At 35.1% G+C, this 22,479-nt stretch overlaps 1 protein-coding gene across 8 annotated transcripts in view; it reads right to left on the bottom strand.

Annotated features, from left to right (window-relative positions):
- Nucleotides 1-22,173, bottom strand: part of ryr3 (ryanodine receptor 3) — a 101,038-nt gene extending 78,865 nt beyond the window's left edge. For 3 of the 8 annotated variants that reach the window (XM_051874136.1, XM_051874137.1, XM_051874135.1), the window contains exons 1-6: nt 22,008-22,173; nt 7,690-7,809; nt 5,573-5,671; nt 1,290-1,313; nt 941-1,015; nt 529-607 (exon numbers count right to left, since the gene is read on the bottom strand). In XM_051874136.1, coding sequence (XP_051730096.1) covers nt 529-607; nt 941-1,015; nt 1,290-1,313; nt 5,573-5,671; nt 7,690-7,809; nt 22,008-22,055 — 445 coding nt within the window. In that variant the 5' untranslated portion in view covers nt 22,056-22,173. The remainder of the gene's footprint in view (nt 1-528; nt 608-940; nt 1,016-1,289; nt 1,314-5,572; nt 5,672-7,689; nt 7,810-22,007) is intronic. The other 5 variants (XM_051874141.1, XM_051874139.1, XM_051874143.1 and 2 more) reach the window with 3 other exon arrangements.
- Between the last annotated feature and the right edge of the window lie 306 nt (nt 22,174-22,479).

Here is a 22,479-nt window from a genome sequence, read left to right on the forward strand (position 1 = left end):
GTTAATTCAGTGATGTTATTGATAACTAAAACTATTAAAAATCTTTTTGTTAATTGAAATAAATAAAATAAAATACTAAAATAAATACTATACTATAATAAAATGAAATTAAATAAAAATAATGAAAATGGAAATGAAAAACGAAATGAAAAATAAAATAAAATAAAAACAGATGAAAAAACATTGGCAGCTAAATGAAACAAATTTTTGAAACAAAAATGAAACAAAAAGTTTAAGTTAAGGTACTAAAATTACTAAAACTAAAACCTGAAAAAAAAATAGAAAAAAATAATAGAGATGACAAACTAACACAAACTAAAAATAAAATAAAAAATGTAAATATAAAATTAAAAGCTAATTCAAAATATTAATAAATACTATAATCGTATATAAATAATAGTAAAATAACACTAATGTTGTTACCAGTTGTATAAAATAATGTAAATATAAAAATAAAAGCTAATTCAAAATATAAATAAATACTATAATAGTACATAAATAATACTAAAATAACACTGATGTTGTTACCAATTGAATCCTCTTCTAGGCCAACATCAAAAGACAGTTTGTCTGTTAGAGATCTGGAAGTTTTCAGACATGTCAGATACTGTGGGAAAACAAAGAAATAAGTGTAAATTCTACTAATAAATCATGACAAATAAGGTTCCCGTACACTGTAGCAATGCATTATGGGTACATGCCTACAGAAAGCTTCAAGCTTCATAGTCAATGTTTATCAACAATACAAACACATAATTATCCCATTTAAACATAAGCCGTCCTGTCATTCGTGATGTTAAAGCATTTTCACTTATCCCCATCTCCCCCAAAATACTGTTGGGAGTCATCGATAATGAAGTAGATGTGTGTGAGCTGTAAGCTGTGACAGGCTGCCTAATCCATCTCCCCACTGGCTTCAATTTGTGTGGCGCATTCTCACCATTCCACTGAAGGAATGCCTAAGGAGGATAGCGTGACCGTAGAGCAGTGTCCGATGTCCACCTCCTTGTGCTGCCTACAGAAGAGAGAGTAAAATGCTGTTAGCACACTCAAGGCAAGGGTTCAGAGAAGCGGACAGAATGGTCACTGCTAAAATAAAGTTAGGAGTCAATGAAACAGAAAACACTGACACTGGGAAGAACATGCCGGAGGGATGTTAAATGGAAATTTGAACGAGAACAAAATTTCGTTGTTGTACCGTAGATGAGGAAATGTGAGGAGGGTGTGGAAAAAACTAGAAAGAAAAAGTAAAAATGGCCCACAAGAAATAGAGGAATAAATATACTTACCCGTCTTATAAGTCTCTGAGTGCACTGGGGGAAAAAGATGTTTCTTTTAGTTAAGTATAAGTATAATGTAGAACCTCAGGTAAAGCTCATGTTTTAGTCTGCAGCCGGTGATTGTGTTCACTAATCTATCATGATTATGATCTGTTTAGTTCTGAACACCATTTGAACCCCTCACTAGCAGTCCAAAAACTACTGACTTTGACAAAGAGGAAAGTTGAAACTTGTGTTCCCTACTCTCAGCTGTTGCTGTATGCCTGCTGTCTTACTGAAATATCAGATGATACACAACAGTCCATTGCTGTAAGTCTCTGTGATATTGTACAGTTTAGCGCCACACTTAACCTGAAACTGCAACTTCCAAACAGTTTCCAGTTTGTTTGTTTTTTTTTCCTGGTAAATCAGACTACTGTGTTCACTGTCAGCTTATTAAAAATGGCAAGATCTCTAGACTGTTGATAAATAATATACACTATTATATGAGTATACACTACCGTTCAAAAGTTTAGGGTTGGTGGGATTTTATAATGTTTTTGAAAGAAGACTTTTATGCTCACCAAAGCTGTATTTATTTGATCACAATACAGCAATAATACATAAATATTATTACAATTCAAAACAACTGATTTCTATTTGAATACATTTTAAAATGTAATTTATTCCTGACGGCAAAGCTGAATTTTCAGCATCATTACTCCAGTCTACAGTCTCACATGATCCTTCATAAATCATTCTAATATGCTAATTTGGTGCTCATAAAACATTTCTTATTATTATCAATGTTGCAAATTGCTGCTTAATATTTTTGTGGATTTTTTTCAGAACTTTTTGATGAATAGAATGTTCAAAAGAACAGCATTTATTTTAAATAGATTTTTTAAAGGTCTTTAATGTCATTTTGATCAGTTTAATGCATCCTTTAAACTTTGAACGGTAGAGTAGTATTAAAGGGTTAGTTCACACAAAAATGAAAACTCTGTCATTAATTACTCACCCTCATGTCGTTCCACACCCGTAAAACCTTCGTTCATCTTCGGAACACAAATTAAGATATTTTTGATGAAATCCGAGAGGTATATGACTCGTCCATAGACAGCAATTTAACTGACACTTTCAAGGTCCAGAAAGGTACTAAAGACATCGTTAAAACAGTCGACGTGACTGCAGTAGTTCAACCTTAATTTTATGAAGTGACGAGAATACTTTTTGTGGGCAAAAACAAAACAAAAATAACAACTTTATTCAACAATATCTTCTCTTCAGTGTCATTCTCATACGTTGTTTACGTTCAGCGCTTCCAGATTCTACGTCATAACGCTGGCCGGCTCCTGCATCAGCATCACACGCATGCTTCATGCTGCTCACGTGATCAGCTTTGGCCAATACTGAGCCGGCATTCAGACATAAACACGGAAGCCTTCACTGTGCTTACTGTGCATATTGACAGGATAATGACAGGGTAGAGAAGATATTGTTGAATAAAGTCATTATTTTTGTTTTGTTTTTGCGCACAAAAAGTATTCTCGTTGCTTCATAAAATTAAGGTTGAACTACTGCAGTCACGTCGACTGTTTTGACGATGTCTTTAGTACCTTTCTGGACCTTGAAAGTGTCGGATGAATTGCTGTCTATGGACGAGTCATATACCTCTTGGATTTCATCAAAAATAACTTAATTTGTGTTCTGAAGATGATCGAAGGTCTTACGAGTGTGGAACGACATGAGGGTGAGTAATTAATGACAGAATTTTCATTTTTGGGTGAACTAACCCTTTAAGTAGCATAATATACTATTTTTGGGCTGAAAAAGAAGCAAAACATGAATAAAAAGACTGAATAGTCATGGCATATTCATGTGTCAAGAAACATTAATTCTGGAATCAGCATTCCAGATCATTTCCTCGTCATTGGTACTCCTGAAATTTGACAGTGTTAGAGCCCAAATGCAAGAAGAAACAAAGTTCACATCTCAAACTACAAATAATCAACACAAAAAAAAGGCATTAAAATGCATTTGTTTCTTCACAACAGGTGTATCAAACACTAAGTTCATTACATAAATGACATGATATGGATCTATATAGTGAAGTATTTTATGTAGAAACTCAAAGGCACAATGGTTCTCCAACAGAACTCACTCTCTCTTAGACATTAATGTTAGCACAGATAGACAATAAAATATATGCTGTGACAATCTCATTTCAAAATGCTGCAGTAAAAAAACAATAAACATGAAATAAAATATTAGGCATGCCATTTTGTGCTGAAGGGAGGGCGAGTAAAGCATTCAAATGGCCCTGTGCAGAACATGCTTAGCCAGTAGATTTTATTTTGGGATTTGCATAATTCAGGGCTACTAACTTCTAGGTTTGACAAGTTTATGTATGTTCTTTGGGCTACAGAAACATTTTACACTCTCAATTATAACATAGAAATGGAAAGGAGAAGACGAGTCTGAGATAAAGGTGATAGATCCTGATTCTCTGACAAGGTTAGCACTGTGAAGTGTTTTAGTAGGGTTATGTCATGAGTTAAATCACACTTAAAAGTCAGTTAATTACACATGGTTGGAATGCTTAAAAGGAGCAGTAGGTGTAATAATGCAAGTTAAACATTTTTTTTTTTTTTTTTTTTTTACATAATTTGGATTGACATTCATGCATACTCGTTGGTCAACAAATTGTGAACATACCCATTGCTCATGATCAGGATTCTTGCAATGATGAACAAAGATACAGATATGATTAAAGAAGGCAGTTGGAAAACCCTCGCCACTTCAGCACATTCAGTTCATTATGTCTCACCAAAAACCAAATTAATTAATTATACCCACTCTTGCTACTGTTTTTTTTTTCTTTTTTTTTCTAAAAGTCAGAATTCAAATATTTATATCGTTTGGATACTGGATATGATGAACTGAATGTTGACAAATGATGAGGCAACCCATAAGCAAAAACAACTAAATAGCTTAAAATAACTTAAATAAAATGTATATTTGTGAAGTCATTCTATTAAAATAAATATATAAATGCAAAAATAATAAAAAAAAACATTAATTTCAATTTCTATTGAAAGCAGAATTGACATGTGGAGCGATGTAATTAGTCTATGCAAAGCAGAAGGTGAGGTACGACACTACGCATTTAAAGGATGGCAGTATTTTATCCATTTATGACACTACATACCTCACCTGCATTTGTTAGTAAGTAGGTGTTTAAATGATTAAGGGATAATGGATTTGCATTACTATCATATTGAAAACGTAAAGTAATTTCTGGCATCGGAGGACTGAGGACCAATTCATAAAACTCTCCAAATAAAACCTGCCAGTGTGAATTGTAGTTGTGATTTGTCTGTGTTCAGTACTACACAATATCAATGTCATCACTCATGATTACTTACCCTAGGTCGCACAGAACTACAGAACTACAGCTAATGGGATTGTTTTGCCAATAAAAACTCAAGTTTGGGGTCGGTAAGATTTTTTCTTATGCTCAGGCTGCATTTATTTGTTAAAAAATATAGAGAAAACAGTAATATTATGAAATATTAGTACAATTAAAAATAACTGTTTTCTATGTTAATATATTTTAAAATGTAATTTATTCCTGTGATGTCAAAGCTGAATTTTAAGCATCATTACTCCAGTCTTCAAAGTCACATGATCCTTAAGAAATCATTCTAATATCCTGATTTGGTGGTCAATAAACAATCAATGTTGAAAACATTTGTGCTGCTTAAAGCCAATGTTAAACAAATATCGACAGTTATTATTTTTTTTACAGAATGTTGCAGTTTATTATAAATTATTTATCTGTGCACATTATTATTTTTTTAATTCATGTGAACTCGTAATCTTTAATCAAAGACTAAAATATTAATCGCTTAAAAAAAATCTTACTGACCCCAGATTTTTGATTGGTAGTGTATATAATTTCCCAGCTACTGTAACTTTCCATGACAGTTCAATGAAAAGTAATTCTGCCAAGAGTATGACTTTCTTTTCCGTTTCTTTTAAAACACATGACTTATTGTCTACATCAAAATGCATAGGATATTTTATTAATTAGTGGTTATCCCGTCACTAAATTTAGCATTTGCTCATCAATGTCAATGGAGCCTCACAAATTATACTTTAATTTACCTTCAGGATTCATTTGCAGCACCATTATACTTTCCTAATGACATGGTAAATGTACTCAAAAGTAAAAGTTTTTAAAGGATTCTTACAATAAAACTGTATATTCAGTATAGTAACCCTGTAATCACTGTTATCTGTTTACTTACTCCTTCACCGGTCTGCCCGGCGAGCATCTCCTGTAGAGCCCGCACTGAGAGCGACTGCTCCAGCACAAAGTTACAGATGCATAGGTCAGGAGGAAAATACTGTGGAAGGAAAAAGAGATAGTGTGGGTGTTTTTGTTTACTTTTCATTATGGATAAAGTCATATAATTGGTAGAGTGGCTATGTTTACAAGTCTTTCATTAGGCCTAAATAGATGTTTTGTTTTCGATATGTGTTTATTAGGATTAGCTTGAGAGGTCAGCAAGGATTTACATGGGCAAGTGGTGAGCTCCACCCTTGGTCTAGAGAAGTCTTCTCCCACCCTGCATCTGTTTATCAGGCTGCTATTTAAAGCGCCTTGACTGTCTGGTTCAGCTATCCAGAGAAAGTGAACATTCTGTCACCTTCTGATAACTACAGTCTGAATTATGTACAGTCTTACTGAATGTATACTTTATAAACCCTTTCCTACACTGCATGGAGAAATAAGCCATGAATTATGGTGACCTGTGACCTCTAGGGTCTTAATATGATATGGAGAATGTGCTAAGTAGAGTGACAGATGCCTCTGAGGAAAGTCATCTGTAGCCATAAACAACAAAGAGAAAATACTATGTAGGTATTATATCTCTATTCGGTCAGGTTGAAAATCTATTTTTATTTTATTTTTTAATTATTTATATAAAAAACAATAATGTAATAATATTTATAAAATATGATTATATTATTTTTAATAATATATTATGTTTAATTATATATGTATATATAAATTATTACAGTTATATACAAATATATTGTATGTATGAATTAGTGTGTGTATATACAGTGTCTCCCATTAATTACAGTCTCTGGAGGCCCGCAAATATGCAAAAATATTTGTATTTGTAATGCTAAATGTGTATTATATATATATATATATATATATATATATACAGTCAAACCAAAAATTATTCAGACATTTTTTTATATTTTTGATATATTTTTACTAGTGGGTGCAGGACACTATAGTTCATTTATGTAAGAGAGGATCGCAAAATAAAGTAAACTGTGACATATTATACCCAAAAATTCTTCATACAGTGGACTACCAGTAACATTGATAAAAATTTGGAACCAAAAATCATTCAGACACTTTGACCTGACCATGTTTTGCTTAAGTGTTATCTGACATAATAAATTTTTTATAACACTGAGATCTTGTCATATTTTATCACCATTATACTATAGTGAATAAACTGCATTAATGAATGAAATGTTCAAGGTGTCTGAATAAATTTTGGTTTGACTGTATATAACTCCACACATGAGACTTGAGAATAAAATTTTAATGACCTTGAATATTACCCATATATATGATCCAAAATCTCTATGTATGTATTGACATAAAATACGTTTCCGTTTATGGTTTTAAACATATATGTATATATGTATGTGTATGTGAGATATATATGTGTATATGTATGTATAGACCAGGGTAACTGTAAAGCATGATGGTAAAGACTGACAGTTTTATCTTCTTTGTCACTCAGGCAATTATAGCAGATGTCTCAGTGTCACTAAGAGTTATCCATTTCATCCATTTCAAGTGAACCCATAAGGATTCATCTATTGATATGCATGAAGAAGACCAATACTTTATATGATAATGGAAAGATCATCATCCTCCACCTTCTTTTTTTCAATATATGAACAAGGTCAGGCTCAGTAGACACTGCACATAACCATAGAGATGCCCACACATCTTCTACTGCCTTGCCTCCTGATGCATAGAAAATATGGTGCAGAGCACTAGGATCAATTGCTGTTGCCATGGTTTTCAACTACATGAATCTCTTTCCATTAATTTGATGTATTGCTAGAGGACAACATATCAAAGGCAAATGTCTTCGAACATGTTTACATCGCCCTATATTATTTAAAGTATTTCTTAATCAGCATACATAAAGCATATCAGATTGTGTAATTCTAAAATTATGCACTTGTATATTGTAGTTGTCTAACCATTAAATTAAAGCTGTTTTTCATAAATTGTTTTGCTTCAAACTGCATTGTGGTTTGTGTGGTGAGATTCAAACATATTGAAGCAGTGATTAGTTTCTCAGAACACATGGAGCTTTACCTTCGCCTCTGATGTGGGCTCTAGATAACACAGGCGGTTGCCAAGTCCCTCTGCTGAAAGGCAGAATTTGCGATTCTCCTTCTGAATGGCGGCGACACACTGCAGCACCACCTCATCTTCCTGCCAAAACAAAAACAATGTATTAAACTTATGTTTAAAAGTAAAAACACTCCAGATACTTTAACGAAAAGTAGTCCCAAGATCATAACACAATGTGCGGTAAGTGATTTCTGAGAAATGCTGTTGAAAATTTAAATCAACACCTAAACAAACAATTTTGTGATTATTTGCTAGATGTCTGTTCTGTGTGTGTGTTGAAAAAATATTGTGTTTCTACATAGTTCTGGCTGTGTAAATAAGAAAAAAAACAAAGTGGATCGGAGTGATCCATTGAGCACAAAAAACTCTTGTAGCCATTCAGCAATAGGGGACATATCCACTTATGATGGGGGAGGAGAGAGAGTGAGGAAACGGGGCATTTGCAAAAAGACTGTGAAAAGAGAGATGGCTGACATATTACTAAAAAGGAAATGGTCAGAGGAATATAATTGGAAGAAGAAGGGTTACGATCAGGCAAGAGCTAGAACCCCCGTTAATATTGTATAAAGCTTTCCAGCACTGGAGAGCCGTTAGAGAGCAGGAGGGCCTGAAAACGGACGCAGAGGTTGCTTTGTTTCTGCTGGATACATTAGTAACATTGCTTCTGCTATTGTATGCTGCTGTTGTTGTTGTTGAATCGCATCTGATTCATCCATACTTGTGCTGTCTGATGCGGCAGCTGTTAGTGGTTGCCTGTGTTGCATAGTGTGTTTGTTATTTTGGGGGCGGAGCAATGAAGGGAGGGGTGTGTTTCTTTTGGGTAGTATGATTCTTTTTACACTAGTGCATTTTCGTTTTTAAAACAGCGTTTTAAAATTAAAATGATCCTTGTCTACACTGGAGTTTCCACAGCGTTTCAGAAACGATCTCCGTCTACACTACACAACCAAAAACGCATGTCACATGACTGTTCATGGACACTGGGCATGTGCGTACAAGTGTAAACAGCTGCCTCTTGTGCATGTAGGTAGCTGCAGTATTAAAAAATTAAGAGTTTAACTGCACAATGCCTGCTAAAAATGACAACAAAGCCAGCAAAGATTGCAGTTCAGTCTCCATGTTATTGATGTAGAGCTAATTAACAACCAAGGAGACTAACTAGGAATACAGACAAGCAGGCATGGAAAACCAAACACAATGACAATAAAAACTGAACATAACCGTTATATTTTACACTTTTTGAGGGAATTACATCCCATATTAATCCCATAATTAAAATGGGAAAGGAATTTTTTTAACATTAAAAATTACACACTTTACTTACACACTGATCAATAATATTGTTAGCTAAAATAGTTATCAATAGCTAAATATATGAATTATAAAATAAAATTGCTACAAATAAAACAGAAAAAATAGGAACAGATACAAAAAAATAAACATTTAAAAAGAACTTCCTTAAGTCCCTGAAAAAGAAATGTAACTGAAAGACATATCCCCCCGGTTTCACAGACAAGGCTTAAGATAGTCCTAGACTAAAATGCATGTTTGAGCTGTTGTAACTGAAAGTAACATCTTGTTTTGTCTCAAGATGCACACCAGTTATGTTTTTTTCTAGTGAACATTTATAAAAGCTTAAATATCCTAATTGATCTAAGGCCTAATCCTGGCTTAGGCTAAGCCCTGTCTGTGAAACCGGGCCATCATGTCAAGTCATAAACAAGTAAATGTTTAAATAAATTTTATTGATGTAACAACAGCTAAATTATCTCAAAACTGTCAGTAGAGGAAAGGAAGAAGAGTGGAGACACTTATGTCATTAGAAGCCACAATGAATCTCTGTACATCCTCATTCTCTCTCAGGATGAATATATTGATTTCTGTCTCATTTGTTTCCTACCTGGTGCTTTTCTTGTGTGCCAGCTCACGTATCACATTAATCCTAGCTGATGGTTGCCATGGATCTGATGAACACCATCATAAAAGTAACAATTCTTTAACACAGTCACGGCATGGAAGTTTATTTTTTTATATTTCATTCATCAGGTTCAGAATGCCCAGCTAGCAGGAATAATAATATTTGGGCTTGAGTTATAATTAATGTGGGCTGTCAAACAGCAAACTAAAACTGAAGAATGACAAGGGGAACTCTGTTACTCTGACAGTAAAGCAGTGGGAGCGCCTAGTAACATAATCCAGATGCCAAACCAACATTTGATAAAAACAAATAAGCCTAATATAACATTACCCACAATTACCCCATTTTTTAAAGAAATGTATACTTTTATTCAGCAAGGATGCATTCAACTGATCAAATGTGACCATAAAGACGATTTTAATGTAACAAAATGTTTTGTTTTAAACGTTCTGTTCATCAAAGAATCCTAAAAAAAATATATAACGGTTTCCACAAAATTATTAAGCAGCACAACTGTTTTCAACATTGATAATAATAAGAAATTATTCTTGAGCACCAAATCAGCATATTAGAATGATTTCTAAAGGATCATGTGACACTGAAGACTGGAATATTGCTTTGCCATCATAGGAATAAAATACATTTAAAAATATATTAGAATAGAAAACAGTTATTTTGAATTGTAATAATATTTCACAATATTACTCTTTTTATTGTATTTTGATCAAATAAATGCAACCTTGTTGAGCATAAGAGACTTCACATTAAAAGATCTTACAGACTTTTGAATGGCAGTGTATGTTGGCAGTTTTGTTAAGTTCAGAAATGAAACGCACACATATATGGATAAACTGAAAATTGTTACTACGTATCAGCTTATACTTATCATAACTGGGGGTTATTTTATTTTGTGATTTCACTGTATTTGAGAGGCCACAGAGCATATTTGGTGTATGAGGTATGGGGCAAATTGATATTCTATGGAAATTTGTTTGGACCAATACACTTGGAGATGAAATGTATGTACTGGATCTAAAGCAATTTCCAAAACATTCCGATCCAATTTAGCCCCTGATTATAAACTGAAAAAATCTTTTCAATGTTTGCCTTTCTACTGACAAATTAAATGATCAGTCCTGTATGTCTTTAAACAATACTCTATAGACCAATCAAGGCTGCTGACTCGACTTCTTTCAAAAACATCATACCGACCCCAATCTTTTGAACGGTAGTGTATTGATTCCTGTTTGAGCCAAACTGATAAGCCCTTTGAGATACTGTTGTTGTTATGTTCTGAATTTATTTATTTAATGATTGAATGAATTATTTAATTTATTTATTTTTATTTTTGAATTTTATTTATTTATTTAATTTAATTATTTTTACATTAATTTTTTTTTTTTTTTTTTTTTTTTTTATAATTATTTATACAATAAAAGTCAATGAGGTCCAGTGTTGTTTTGGATCCCACTGACTTTTATTGTATAGAGAAAAACAGTTGAAACATTGTTGAAACATGATGCTTTGCTAGTGATACTGGCAAAATCTGTCTTTATATTCGGTCTTTGTATTCCGCACTTTGTTTGTCATACAGTGCTACTGCTTTGTGCTGTAGACAACGTGGATCAACTTGTCAGACGGCGTTCGGGATTTTAGCTTGTACGGTGGCTCTGAATTGTCAAAACATCTCTCAAAATGTGTGCCACGGATGCGAAAAACGCAGAAAAACGAACCTGATCCGAATTTTTTTACAGTTTCGGAGGCAGTGTGTAAATGTGACTGACATAACGTGAGGTCGTATTTATTTTTTAACGTGCGAAAATTTCAGACGCGAATTGTGCAGACTCAGTGTGCAAAGGCCTTAAACATTCAGATTTTAGTTTTTCAAAGAAAGTGTTTGTTTGTTTTATTTCTCCATATCTTTTTAGATAATTGTTATCAAAAGACAAAACAGTTTGCCAGGTCTATAGGTAAATGGAAACCCTACTTAAAGAGGTTGTTCCACATTATGAAGCAAGTCACAGTTCTCATGCAATATGGGGAGGAAGAAAGATCTTTCTGAAGATGAAAAGCATGAAATAGTGCAATGTTATGTAAAAGGCATGAAAACAACTAATATTGTGCGAAAAGTGAATGTAAATTATCAAACTATCATAAGATTTGTGAGTGACTTAGAGCACAGCAGAACTTTTAAGGAAAGTTTCTGTCAAAAAAATTAGTCGTATTAAAAGGACAGCTATAAAAAAAATAAAATAAAAAAAAAAAGCCACTGTTGAGCAGCAAACAGGTATTTGAAGCTCCTGGTGTCTCTGGAGTCTGAAGAACCTCTCTCCATGCTGGCTGGCAGTTGTGCATAAAAGTTGCATTCCAGCCACCTCTAACCACCTTGAACTGCTCAACAGTGGCTTTTTTTTTTTTTTTTTTTTTTTTTTTTTTTTACAGCTGTCCTTTTAATACAATTAACTTGTTTGACAGAAACTTTAAGCCTTTATCTGACCGAGTTCTGCTGTACTCTAAATCACTCACAAATCTTATGATAGTTCCATATCTCCATTCACTTTTCACACAATATTAGTTGTTTTCATGCTTTTGCACAACATTGCACCATTTCATGATTTTCATCTTCAGAAAGATCTTTCTTCCTCCCCATATTGCATGAGAACTGTGACTTGCTTAATAATGTGGAACAACATCCTTAAGTAGGGTTTCCATTTACCTAAGTAGGCCTGGCAAACTATTTAACAAACCCTTCTGAGATTGATACCAGTTATCTAAAAAGATACAGAAAATAAAACAAACAAACACTTTCTTTGAAAAACTAAAATCTGAATGTTTATTGTACTGAAATCCCACTGATACGTCACTTGCATAATAATTTGGAACACAGTGTATATTCTATTTACTTTATTTTATGCATATTTTATTTTCGACTTAGTTTGGCAATAAAAGCTCATTCTGATTAACAGCATTAGTATAAGACAGATGTTGTACCTATGATGTATGCAAGTCTATTTACAATACAGCGTTCTCTGCCTAATGCAGTAGAGTGGTCTTTATCTAAAAGAGGAGATCTTCCCTTTCTTAGGTCCCACCTAGATCCCCTGCCAAGGAATCTGGTGAATCTGCAGCAAAGTGATCCAGGGGAAAGCTGCAAAGCCATCTGCAAAACAGCTAAGGGGCAGAGTCACAGTCTATCTATAGGGGTGCTGCGTGTTTAAGGATGCTGGGGGTGGGGTGCGTCTGCACCAAATCACAAGGGCAAGAACCAGAACTCTCCAAACTCTCTGTTATGCATCCATATTCCATACGCCTGACTTCCTGGACCATCTGCCAACCCAATCAGCACCTTATGGACAGACCAACCCTATTCAAGCCATCATGCTTGTGAGTTTAAACACAGGTGCAGCATTGGAATACAGGTCTCCCCACCCCCCTCCTCCAGCATACTCAGTGTGTGTCTTTAAGGACATGAACAGGTGTGGGTGTGTGGCCTGAAGACTTCAGGGGCTGTAATCCGAGAGGTCCTGATGTGCTCTGGTGCCAAATAAATGCTCAACTCACCCGGCCCTGCGACTGACATGAACTTGAGAAAAGGTGAATACACAGCATCGCCCCTCCCACAATGCTATTTTGAAATGTGCGCACATGCTCAGTCATACAGGCCACGGTCTCGAACACTGTAGAATTGTTCAGCCATCTGAAAGATGGAGCGGCTGCTCACTGCAGAGCCAATAGGTTGAGCTTGACGTCCAGCTCACCTTCGCTGGATGTAATGGGTCGCTAAACATAACTCCACCCATTAGGTCCACAGAGGTGGAGCTGGACTAGGTCAAGCTCCCCCCATTATAGGGGGGACATCATTTGGATCTGCAGTGAGCACTGTAGATCCAAAGATGAGGTTTCGGTGTCTCCAAACACATCATAAATCATTGTATGTACAATGCGGTTCAAAAGACTAAGTAAAAATGCATTGTTCTTCAAAGTTTTCTAATTGAATGCAATTTTTTATATTATCAGCATAACAATTTGAGTAAAATTGTTCATATGCTTTTGTGATTTGAGGCTTCCAATTCATTTTTGTTAAAAAGAAATTTGAAATGTTTTTCCTAAAAGTATCTAAATATCTAAAATATTTTTTACAACAAAAAACATTCTTTTCCCAGATTTTCAATGTTGTTTAGACTTCAGATTCCACTGCCAACTTTTCAATATAAAAAGACCAATTTAGAGTAAATTTGAGCAATTCATGATGCTCTCACCTAAAGTGAGGGTTTGAAGAGATGGTTCTCTGTATTTTCCACATCTCAGCTGAACTCTTATTCCTTAAATAACTCAAATTCACTGCCAGCTACTGCACTTCACCAAGCAGGTGGCTCACGCCCCTGAATGTGACAGCTTAATGAGATGGCTGAATGAGCTCACGTCTTTATCACCTCCATATCTGCATCCAGTTAAGTTGCAGAGTCCTTCAATAATGCTCTGAAAGAGAGAAATGTTCTCCTTGAACTGCGAAAAAGAAAAAGTTATGCACAGAAGGGATTTTCTAACTTTTGTGGACCAAATACCTCTTTCATGATCCCAAACTGTTCAAAGACACACCTTCAGGAGATGCCAATAGTCAATTATGTTTTTAAAAAAATTTTAATTCATGTTTTAAATTGTTAGTTCACCCAAAAATGAAAATTATGTCATTAATTACTCACCCTCATGTCGTTCCACACCCGTAAGACCTTCGTTCATCTTCGGAACACAAATTAAGATATTTTTGATAAAATCCGATGGCTCTGTGAGTTCTGCATTGCCAGAAAGATCATTTCCTTTTTTAGATGCCCAGAAAGGTACTAAAGACATATTTAAAACAGTTCATTTGACTACAGTGGTTTAACCTTAATATTATAAAGCGACGAGAATACTTTTTGTGCGCCAAAAAAAAAAAAAAAATAGCGACTTTATTTAACAATATCTAGTGATGGGCGATTTCAAAACACTTCTTCATGAAGCTTCGAAGCTTTACGAATCTTTTGTTTCGAATCAGTGGTTCGGAGCGTGTATCAAAATAGTTCACATGAACTATTAAAATTTTGAAACACTTATGATGTAACAAAACCTTGTTTACTGAAATCACGTGATTTTGGCGCTCTGAACCACTGATTCGAAACAAAAGATTTGTAAAGCTTCGAAGCTTCATGAAGCAGTGTTTTGAAATCGCCCATCACTTGATATTGTTGAATAAAGTCGCTATTTTGGTTTTTGTTTTGGCGCACAAAAAGTATTCTCGTCGCTTTATAATATTAAGGTTGAACCACTGTAGTCACATGAACTGTTTTAAATATTTCTTTAGTACCTTTCTGGGCATTGAAAAAGGAAATGATCTTGCTGGCAATGGAGGCTTTGCTGAGCCATCGGATTTTATCAAAAATATCTTAATTTCTGTTCTGAAGATGAACGAAGGTCTTACGGGTGTGGAACGACATGAGGGTGAGTAATAAATGACATCATTTTCATTTTTTGGTGAACTAACCCTTTAATTTCATCATTGTCAAATTACTACATTACACTACCAACAAACATCAAACAAAATCTATCAATCAGAGAAATTGTATCCATGGAAACATAAATCACTCAACTTTGCAGTCCTACATTTTGGTACACTGCCGTTCAAAAGTTTGGGGTCTGTATGATGTTTTCTCTTATGCTCACCAAGGCTACATTTATTTGATCCCAAATTCAGTAAAAACAGTAAAATTATTACAATTTAAAATAACTATTTTTTTCTATTCTAAAATATTTAAAATGTAATTTATTCCTGTGATGGCAAAGCTGAATTTTCAGAAGTCATTTCTCCTGTCTTCAGTGTCACTTGATCCTTTAGAAATCATTTAGAAATCAAAATGATCATTTGGTGCTCAAAAAAAATTCTTATTATTATCAATATTATTCAATATCAATATTATTTAAAGTTGGTGAAAGTCAGTAGTTCTGTAATATTTTATGATGTGATTTATCTCTAAGTTGTTTGGCTTGGTTTAAGGTTTAAAACTGTTTACTAAAGAATTGGATGGAGAAAATAAATGGAAAGTATAAGTAGAACCCCAAAAATGGACTGTCACTATGCACTCTAATCATATTACTTGTCATGGTCTTAGTAGTGAGATTTTTATTTTTCAATTCATACATTTTCCACAGACCCCCTGGCTATTTGAGACTGAGAAACGCTGATGCAGTAGCACTGTGCTCAAGATTTGCTTTGTGCTGTATTAAATCCATGTCTAACTATGGATGAATGATTCTAATTTAATGTCTTTTCACACTTTAAACTAATTTCATTGCAGAGACATGCTCAAAGAGATTATTAATTAATCAAAAATAGAGTTGTTTTGTGCAATTAATGCAGCTGATGTGATTATTTTTCACTCTTTATTCTCTAGCAGACATAATCACACAAAGAGGCTGGATACACAGAGAATCCAGCTTTCTTCACACAGAAGATCCGAAGTTCAGAAGAAAAGGTGCAACACAACAAGAGGGCATTCATAGAAAATCGATTAAAAATGCAAAACCCTTTTCACCAGTGCTGTCAAGCATCCTTACAGAGACGTTTCCTTGAGTGACACAGCAGAAGGCATGCTGTGATGTTTTAAAAGAGTCTGAGAGCACTGCTAAAATTGTGATTGGGTCAAGGAGACCCAATCACTTCAGAGTGCCTAAGAGCAAGAGGTTCACAGACAGCAAGTACTGTGTCTTCCACTACAGCCAAATTACAAATTGTATTACTCAGCAGCCTGGGCTAACTTAGCATGCGCACTGCTGGGAAAAATAGCCTCATGCAATAGAAAGTGGCTTGTATGCACGCCTGAGTGAGCTCCATCTACACTAACAAATGAATTCAGACAGACTGCCGGTAGACAGAGATATCTCTGCATGTAGATAAAATACTAGTGCATGAGATGAGGTTTGATCAGTGAAGAAGGAGTGAACTCTGGGTTCACCATTTATAGCTGGAGGAGCAGTTAATGCACTGGGAAATATCCCAAAAATATCATCATTTACTCATTCTCATGTTGTTCCAAACCAAAATAATCCAAAATTCATTTTTTAATAATGTACTGTACGCTTTTTCCATACAATTGCAAAGACACAAAATTAGATTTTGGGAATTTGAATGAGAACTTTTAAAAGCTGTTAAAAATAGCAATCATCATAAAATATCAAAAAAGTAGTACATCAGGCTTGTGCACTTTATTTTAAGTATCATGAAGTCAAATTGCTTTATGTGGCGAATTAAATAAAATGTGAATCATTATTCACATAAAATCTTCCCTTCACCTGCCACCATTATGCAGCTAGATCATGAAGTTTGTGAAATAAACATGACAACCTAATCAATTTAATTTTGTGAACTAATCATTCAGACTGGTTTTGTGAACTGACTGTCAACTGAAAAAGTGAATCATTAAAAGATCTGATTCAAAAGATTCATTCCCGAATTGGATACCGCTACTTCTCTCATGAACATGCCACAGACAGCTAGGGCAGATGTCAAGATTTTCAAAGAATAACAACTTAAATTTCACTCTGTTCCTCACACAAAGTTATCATATGGTTTCAGAATAGTTGGAATATAACACACAGGTCTTATGGACTACTTTTATAATACCTTTATGGTAATTTTTGACAGCTTGACAGCTCCAGTACTCATTCACATTTATTATACAATACTGCTCAAAAGGTTGGGGTTGGTAAGATTTTTTAAATGTTTTTTAAGTCTTTAATGCTCACCAAGGCAGCATTTACTTGATCAAAAATTGTAATATTGTGAAATATTATTATAATAAAAAACTGTTTTCTGTTTTAATATATTTTAAAATGTAATTTATTCCTGTGATGGCAAAGGTTTTCAGCAGTCAATACTCCAGTCTTCAGTGTCACATGATCATTCTAATATTCTGATGTGGTATTCAAGAAATATTTCTTATTATTATAATCACAGCTGAAACAGTTGTGCTGATTAATATTTCTGGAGAAACCTTTGATACAGTTTTTCAGGATTCTATGAAGGACAGTTCAAAATAACAGCACTTATTTGAAATAGATTTTTTTTGTAACATTCTAAATGACCTCAGTTTTGATCAATTTAATGCATCCTTGTTGAATCAAAGCATTACTTTAAAAAAAAAAAACATCTTTTTGTGATCCACAGGAAAAAAAGAAAGTCATAAGTGTTTGCAAAGACATAATAAATAATGACAGAATATTCATTTATAGCTATAACTATCCCTTTAAGACCTTGCTTGAGTACTTCCTCTGAGCAATGCTGTTGTGCTCTTGAGTAAGCTGTCAGCTCCAGGGGCCCCCAAGGCCGTCTCGCTGCTATGATGCCCGTGTGTCAGACAAGCAAAAGCTATGCCACATATGTGCTGACTTTGTTAAGACAAGAATTCTCGTGTAATCTTGGCATAAGCTAATTGCCTGAAGTGGATTTTATAACAGTTAACGAGCTCAACGTATACACCAGTCCGATGGAATCCTGTCAGATAAATTATACACTAAACATGCTTTACAAATGTTGGTACAGTAAACACACACAAATACTTTTAAGCCTCAGCACTTGTGTTGTCATCAGCACTGCAGTGACATCAGTCTGGGTTTAATTAATCTTAAGGAAGCTCAATGAGCTGAGGCTGCCACATGAAGCTCATAGACCGCAGACGAGTCACTCATCAGCAGCCTTATACAAAAACCACAGAGTCACACACACGCAATTCAATTCACATACTGCGGATTCCATCTGTGCCCCAAAGCACTGTGGTTTACCTTTTACCTGGGTACCTCTCATTACTCATAGTCGCTGAAGCTATCAACACTCAGCACGATCTCGGTGATGGTGGAATAGTGAGAGCAGATAAGCACAAAATGCTTTCAAATATCCTCCTCAATTGCTGATCAAAGATACACACGCTAAGAGCTGTCAAAACAGTCTGGTGTTCTGCAAATGTACTAGTGTAATTTAAAGGTTATCTCTGGGAGGTGTTTCCTAAAACAAAACCTATTTAAAGAAAAGAACTGGAGGAACATTTGTGCTACATTGTAAAAATATGCCGTTAAATTTGTGGTTAAACAAAAAATGGAAACTCTGCTTTATACAGAAAACATTTTAGGTTTTACGTGCTGGATTATAAAAACTGAAATAAACCCCCCTCAAAGCAAAACACTGTCGCAGGTAAGAAAGCTGTTGCCACAGAGTTCCATTTTTACCATAATGCTGTTTAAAGAGTAAAGTACAAAGATATGATTTTCAGTGATCAATCTACTCTTACAATAACTGTTCTGTTAATAACCCTCTGTCGATCCGACGGAAGTGCAAAAATGCGGAAGTGTAGTTTTTCACAAAAGCTCTGGAGCTGACAGATGACTGCTGGATGATGCATTAGGCATCATCAGCAGACTTTTGCTGAAAATTAACATGAATTTATTAATTTATACTGAAGTACTGATTTATAGTGATTTATACGACCACTCCATGCCACGACTGACCAATCAGAATCAAGTATTCCAGTGCAAGGTGAGGATACGCTATACTAATCCAGGTTTGCAGTACTCTTTGCAGTATTTTTTTAATATCTTAGCACATGTGGTAGTTGTTGACTTTAAAATACGATACTGTGCAAATAAAAACAGTAATGAAACATCAGTGGCCTGGCTTGTTAAACTAGCTGATGCAATGACCTATGGAGCTGGAGCCTGAGAACTGTGTGCGTATGTGCAGTGGAAGTATTAACTTTTAAGAGGCTAAATTTAAACCCTGGAATGCAGAAGGCTTCCAGAACAACATAAACTCCAAATAAGCTCAGTGCTACTGCACTGGTGAACTCTACATCTGGATTTATAGAAGTGTGCCTAAACAACACTGTCAAGTCTCATTTGACCAACACTGCACATTGGACAACGAATTTCTTGCCATTTCTCTAAAGAGAACATCTGAGTTTGGGTAACCTGTGGAGGCACAATGAAACTTTTTTTGTACTAGTTTTTACTATTTATATTTACAGTAATAATGTTTTCCCCTGAGCAATTACTCTCCACTTATTTATTATAAGCTTAACCAGACTATATGCTGCCCATTATTGATGTCCAGAGTAAATTGCCTTGATTGACTGTCCAAACTATTTGCTTCCAAAAAGAAGCTAAAGAGAATGAATAACATCCAGATGCATATAAAATGACCAGCAATTGGAGTGTGAAAACCATGCAACTGCTATTTTGTGCTCAGTGAGCCCAGCCAACCAACAGCAAAGACAGAATTGGGGCACCTTTCACAGACGTCTAGGGTGCATTAATGTCCGCTATTTAGTGAGATTGTAACCTTCACTGCCAGAGTTCTCACTTTAACGCTTTAACAGGAAAGTGAGATGTCACACACCTGACTCATGCAAGATGCTGTAACAGACTGCAATTAATTGGTGTGATGGATTTGATTGATGCTGCATAAGCATATTAAAAATATCAACAATACAAATTCTTCATAACCATAACTCAACACAACATATTTTACACACTTTATATTAAAATACTAACTGGGGCCCCAACAGTTTTTTCATACATACAGTATATATGCATAAATGTATATATTATTTTAAAGATTTTGTCCTAACCTAAACTGTGACTTGTTTTAATACTTCTAATTTACTATTTCATGTCACAGTCAATATGAATGCTGTGTCACTGCAGCACTCCCATTCAGGAACATTACCAAAGCCACATCAGAAACTGTTGCAATTTGGCATGTACTCTCAGAATGTCCTTTTGTCCATGTCTACCAAGTTTTGTAAAGTTTGGACATTGTTCTCCCAAGATACCCAACCAATTAGTCATTATGGTCCATTCCCTCAAAAAAAAATATCAGCCCATATCTGCTAAATGAATAAATGAACCAAAGTTCTTATGTCAGAAGAATCTGTAGGTAGCTTTAGGTCTCTTTATTATTAATGCAGATCAGATGAACAGCCTAGGATGAGAAAAGTTTGTTTTTTAAAAATTTCTATAAAAGTGTTATTTGCAAAAATAAAAATTAGCCGGTTGGTACAATGCCTCATCTAGACACCTTATATGAATATGCCAAATTTCAAAATGATCAGCAGTTCACAGTTTAAGATATTAGCTGCTGAAAGTGAAAAGTAGATTTTTCAGAATATTCAAAACTGCTGTAAAAAAAAATAAACAAATAGAAAAACAAATCATTAATTGCATCGCAAACAATGTACTATCCACTGTTCATTTACACTATACACAATTTATACTATGGCAGAAGGTATGCATTTTAGAAAGGTAGTGTCATCTCAAATCAAACTTGTCGAATGTGAAAATGCTATTCACGCTATACTGCAAAATGGCGTGGAATAGTGCAGAAGTACAGTATGCAAAATGGGACACACCTACAGTACTTGTATGCCTGCGTAGTTTGAGGGATTTGTGACTACTCCACCAAGTTTGGGATCTTTGTGATTTAAAGTCTATTTTGCCTAAGCAGACTTAGTGCAGTAAAATCACAATGCTGATTGGACCCCTTATGGGTGTATATGAGTTTATCATGTAACAACATTTAAAATATGCTAAGCAGTCCTCAAGACATCTCTACTCAACCATCTCTTCATTTTCATAACTAAGTGTGACAGTAATTCACACCGCGGTGTCCTATCCTATCATATCGTTTACACAGGTAACTGCCATGCGCCATGGCATCTATGTAACCAATCTGCGTCGAACCACAGAAATAGAAAAGTCCTAAAGAAGGTGAGAGGATCGTATCAAATGTAATCGCACAAACAGAGCACTTCTTTATGGAACGAAATATACTGCAGCATAAGCTCGACAATCAGTGCATGAGAGGCAACTGGATGTATAGGCTACTACTCGCACGCTCAGTAACTCCTCTATAGACAATCACAACGAAGCAAAAAACATATTTATTTCTTCTTAGACATACATGCATATCTGACTCTCGCTAAAATTAAAGTCGCATAAACATCATTTGTCCTTGCACCTGCCTGATGCTCATTGAATTCCCATTCACGCGCGTTGACTACAGGTGCGTCGCGAGAGCAAACTCGCACCTGACTCAAGTTCCAAAAAAAGGAACAATACTGTAAATAGCTGCTAATATGACATGTTGCCATTATATATGCGTAAGGACGGAAAATAAATCAATTAACCAGTGAGAAAAGCCCAACAGCGTTGCTTTAATCCCGGCGTACGATCCAACATTTTTGATGTCTCAGCATTACACTGTCTTATCGTAATTAATCATCAAGAATGCGCAAAAAAAAATTGCATTTGCAAAATAAAGAACGGAGCTTTTACTTACAGTTCGTAAGAACTGAACCTCATCTTCCCCTTCACCACCTTCGGCCATGGCTGTAGAAGAGCCTGCCTAGACTCTGAAAGCCACCACTGACAGCAGGCAGCGGAGCGGTGCTTCTCCTGTCCTGCCGATATTAGCATAGCGCTCCATCCACAGCCATATAGGGGAGAGCGGGCAAGCCCACTGCCGCTACTGTCACTCAGTGTCACGAGCGCTCTCGCTCTTAATGCCAGTGGAGCACCATCACGAGGACGATCTGCATCACCTGCGATGTTCCAATGAAACGGAAAATATCAAGGGTTAAAGTCAGCATGCAAAAAAGTACTCTCCATACTGCAATATTAAACGTCTCTCACAAGCAGGTGAATGTGAGACGGAATAATGCTGTAAAAGCTTTTTTTGCTTAATTTAAAGCCCCTGGGACGGTGTTATAGGCTACACACACCAAACAAAGAAATAATTGCATTATACGTTG

Source organism: Ctenopharyngodon idella, chromosome 20 (genome assembly GCF_019924925.1).
Source record: "Ctenopharyngodon idella isolate HZGC_01 chromosome 20, HZGC01, whole genome shotgun sequence".
Classification (NCBI taxonomy): Eukaryota; Metazoa; Chordata; class Actinopteri; order Cypriniformes; family Xenocyprididae; genus Ctenopharyngodon; species Ctenopharyngodon idella.